General features: G+C 42.6%; 1 protein-coding gene across 1 annotated transcript in view; it reads right to left on the reverse strand.

Moving 5' to 3' along the window:
• Window positions 1-4,833, reverse strand: part of dtnbb (dystrobrevin, beta b) — a gene marked incomplete in the record, with an annotated part of 35,444 nt that continues 30,611 nt past the window's right edge. Inside the window, 1 exon segment of the mRNA XM_024265590.2 lies at window positions 1-126. Coding sequence (XP_024121358.1) covers window positions 107-126 — 20 coding nt within the window.

A 4,833-nucleotide genomic window follows, 5' to 3' on the forward strand; every position in this document is an offset into this window, starting at 1 on the left:
GAGAAGTCCTGCTATGTTGCATGCATGCATGACTCTACGTGCGAATGTCAGGCAGTCCATTTGGGCCGGTTCCTTCCAGATGATGGCCGTGCTTCTTCTGGATCCCTCAGGGCTTTGGGGCTCTCACTGCGACACAGAAACAGAACTTTTCAGTCTTCTCCTGAGGCGGATCCGCTGCAGTGCGGCGGCTTGCCGATACAGACAGAAGGAACCGAGGAGGAGGGGGCTGTGGTAAGGCAAGTTTATTTGTAGCACATTTCATGTACAGAGATGATTCAAAGTGCTTTACATAAAACATTAAAAGAAACAATCAAGAGAAATAGTAAAGGTGTGATCATTAAAATAAAACTAAAAGAAAGTAAAAAGATTTTAATTTAAAACAAGCATAGATAAACAGACGTAAACTTTTGAATACATATTAATCAAACTGAGAACAGGTGAGTCTTTAACCTGGATTTAAATACACTGAGTGTTTCAGCAGATCAAAGGTTTTCTGGAAGTCTATTCCAGATCTGTGGAGCATAGAAGCTGAATGCAGCTTCTCCATGTTTAGTTCTGACTCTAGGAACTGATAAAAGACCGGATCCAGATGACCGGAGAGGTCTGGCTGGTACATACTGGGTCAGGAGGTCAGTCATGTATTTTGGTGCTAAACCATTCAAAGCTTTCTAAACCAGTAACAGAACTTTGAAGTCTATCCTCTGACAGACAGGTAACCAGTGTAAAGACCTCAGAACTGGACTGATGTGGTCTACTTTCTTGGTCCTTGTGAGAACCCGAGCAGCAGAGTTCTGAATAAGCTGCAGTTTCCTGATGGATTTTTTTGGTAGTCCTGTAAAAACACTGTTACAAATGTGGTGTTATAATTTCTTATGTCTTTAATGATCATGCATAAGTCCTCCTCTGACATCTACCTCATGTTTCATGGATTCACCTGAATCCTGAGTTACACAGGTAAGACCTCGTTCCCAGCAGGTCCCAGAACACCTGAGTCTGTAAAGAAACCTTCATGTTCTACCTGAGCGTGTCCTTTCTGCTCCTGACAGCTCCTGATATCGAATTCTTTATCTATAAACGTTTAGATATGCCACACGCTTGATTGGAATAAATCATTTTGACATGTCCCGAAGTATCTAAAATAAAGGAAACTGCAGTGGAAGAGGAAGTAGAAAGTTTCTTTGTAAACAAAGCTGTAGCTTTAAACGAGATGATCTTCTGAGCTTGCTTTATTTTTATCATTAATATTTTTAAATGGCTTCAGTATCTTATGAAGGGTTAGAGTTAGACATTCACCCTTGGATGCACTTCAGATCCGTGCATCAATGAACCAATCTGCATCTTAGGTGCACATAAATATGTGGCAATAACATCAGCCTTTATTTAGTCTGGACATGATTGACGTCATGAGTCCACATGATTGTTTGCACAGTTTCAGAGGAGCGCAGAGTGGCATTTCCACAGTCAAAAACCGCCTCCGCTGGCTCACATCGCCTTGAAGTCACTCAGAGACACAAGTCTCAAGGAAAAACAGTTTTCCCGAGTTCGGCAGCTCGCTCGCGCTCTAGTGTCCTGAAATAGACTTTCTCAGGAGGTTGAGGAGTCCTCATCTTAAACCCCCCAGTCCCACTTCTTTAAAAGAGGATCCACCCGACCATTCTTCCAGGTCAGTGGTACCATCCCCGACGGCTAAGAGAGACCTGATATACTCGCGGTAAACTTCCTCCATTCCTGGTCTCTAACCACCGAGCGAGGAGCTCTTGGAGTACCTCTCAACAATGGAACGATGGACAGCCCCACCCCAGAGTCCCAGTCTTGTCTTCCTCATCAAAAGGTGTCAACAGGGTTGCTAGCCAGGCTCAGTAGAACTCCTGCCTTACAGTATTCCTTACTTTTCCCACAGGATTTGGGGATTGGAGACCACAACAGGCCACAGACACTTTAAGGCCACCGCTCTGGACGACTGCAGACAGTAAATGTGGAGAACAGGCTCCACATGGGCAAACTCCTCCCGGCCCCCCTCAGCAAGTCACTAGTTACGACCAAAAGCTGATTGTGCTGAGGAGGATGGAGTGGTTGAATGATGAGGAAGAGCACAGAGGACTTCAGAACTGTCCCCCACCTGAATGTTTTTGCTGTTTTGTTTATTTCTTACTGCACAGATGCTGCACACTGGTTAACCTACCACTAGTAGAGTGTCCCTCCTGGGTTCATACCAAAAGCCAAAAGTGGGACCCAAATGTGTTTTTGGCTTCTCTCTCAACATCCGAGGTTGAATTTGGGTTAACCTCAGTACCAGCTTCCCCCAGGTGTGTACTGATCTCTCTGCTCTACTCCCTGTACATGTATGACTCCATACCTGCCCACCACAGCAACACAATCCTAAAGTTTGCTGATGACACTTGAGTGGTGGGACTCATCTCTGATGGGGAGGAATCCACCTACAGAGATGAAGTGGAGCGGCTGTCAACATGGTGTTCAACCAACAACCTCAACACCTGAAAGACCACAGAACTGATAATTGACTGAAGAAGATGACGTTCTGCCACGGTTCATGCTTGGGGACTGCATGGAGAGGGTGACAGATTTACGCTTCCTGGAGTCCACATGAAGGAGAGCTCAATCTGGTGTACGAAGACCATGGAACTACTGGAAAAAATCCTGGACTGGACTGGACTTACTGAAGTCACTCAGGAAAAACATCAACCAAAGACTGCTGGTAACCTCCTACCGTGTCACTGACACTAATCCTGCATACTTGGTTCAGCAGCTGAGGTGCAGAGGAAAGCTCTCCAGCGGGTCATCAACACCACCCAAAAGATTGTTGGCTGCCCCCTACCCCCCCTGGAAACCCTCCACAGCTCCCGCTGCCTCAACAGAACACAGATGATCACATCACACCCAGACACTCCCCGATTGACCTGCGGCCTTCAGACAGAGGTCAAACAGAGAAAGGACACAAAGACTCCAGAACAGTTTCTACCAAACTGCAATAAACCTGGTAAACGTGGACACATGAAAGCTGGAGCTCTTCCTGTGACAGGATACCATATTTTATCATATTTATTAATATTTTTCTCAGGTTTTAACAATGTTAACACCTATTGAGTATCCTGGGTTTTTATTTAGCAAATTTAATTTCCGAGTTTTAGTTACCTGCACTTTTTATGTGCACTGCTCACAAAAATGAAAGGAGCACTTTAAAGAAACACATTAGATGCATGAGATCTCAATATGAAGTTGGATATCTATACAAAAAACAGGGCAGTGTCTTAGGAACAAAAGGATGCCAAGTCTTTTAATGAAAATAAAAGTTTTTATACCATGATGCGGGTGAATACTGGATTCTGATTGGCTGCTGGGCGTGGATTAAAAAGTGATATACCACGGTGAAAAACCACACCTAAAGAAGAAGTTCTGGTCACACAGACCAAACGTTCGATATCACTGCGCAGGCTTCTTTTAAACACATTTTTCCTTCCTCATCTGGACAAAACAAGCAGTAATGGATGAACTTTCTCTCTGAACTGATGCTTTATTTAACTTATTGTAATAATCATCATTTATATTTTTATTTAGAACAGGAGATCAGAATCAACAAAACTGATTTAAAAAAACACAGATTCAGATAGAAATAAATTTTGTCATTTTTAACTTTTTTTTTAATCTTCTGGTTCAGCAGCAACATAAACAATATAAAAAGGATAAAAATCACTGCTGTTTTGGATCATTTAACAGCAAAACCTGAAAATGTTCTCCACAGTTTTCTATCCTCAAAGTTCTTCAATATTTTAGGTTCTAAGCATCACATATCGGTGCAGAGCTCGTATGAAAAAAGTCATTTTTTTCCCCGCAGCAGAATCAGCTGATTCACGTTGATTATATCCACCTTTCAGCAGCGTGAGGCTGTTTCTTCAGAATAAGATGAAGTTTCGTTAATTGCATCAAATGTTGAAGAGTTACCATAACCAAAAGAATGTAAACACTGAAGCTAAAGCTCCGATGTTAAAGCTAATTTATTTTTTCAGAAGTTATGTCTGTGAGCAGAACTGCAGTCTCAGTTTTTGAACGGAAAAAAGCTCTCGCTAGTTTTACTTTGAAAACCAAATGCTTCGCCGTTAGGAAGATGTGTTTACTTCCGGTGGCAGAACCGCGGCTCTTTGTTTTAGTTCGTAAACTTAAAATGAACACATCCTGTCCTCCAGTTTCTCAATGTTACCATCTGGCCGTCGTTTTATTGTCCCATCCAGGAAAACAAACAGGTACACAGCATCTTTTATCCCTAGTGCTATAAAACTTTTAAATCAGATTGGCTACACCCGGCCCTAGGGTAGAACCTGTTCCACAGTTATCTTTAATTAATTCATTTACAAACTATTTTATTCCTTGTTTCATGCAATGTTTTGTGCTGTTATGTGTTTTGTCTTGCCTTTTACTGTCATGTTTTATCTGTCCTTGCTGGAGAGCTGTTTTAACTGAATTGCCCCCTAGGGGATTAATAAAGCTATCTATCTATCCATCTATCCATCCATCCATCCATCCATCCATCCATCTAAAATCCTACATTAATCTGCATTTCAGAGCAAAAATACATCGTCCCCAGATGATATTATGATCATATTTTACCACAATTTACTACATTCATAAAGATCGCGAATCAGCGATCTTGGACGTTGCAAATATCCGTACTCGAATTTTCGGGAGCAAATCGCGACTACCCGAGCACCCAGATACTCGTTACAGCCCTAAGTATCTTGTGTGGCCCCCACCAGCTTGTATGCATGCTTGACAACATGGCGGCATGCTCCTAATGAGACGACGGATGGTGTCTTGTGG

The sequence above is a fragment of the Oryzias melastigma genome, unplaced genomic scaffold (genome assembly GCF_002922805.2).
Source record: "Oryzias melastigma strain HK-1 unplaced genomic scaffold, ASM292280v2 sc00254, whole genome shotgun sequence".
In the NCBI taxonomy this organism is placed as follows: Eukaryota; Metazoa; Chordata; class Actinopteri; order Beloniformes; family Adrianichthyidae; genus Oryzias; species Oryzias melastigma.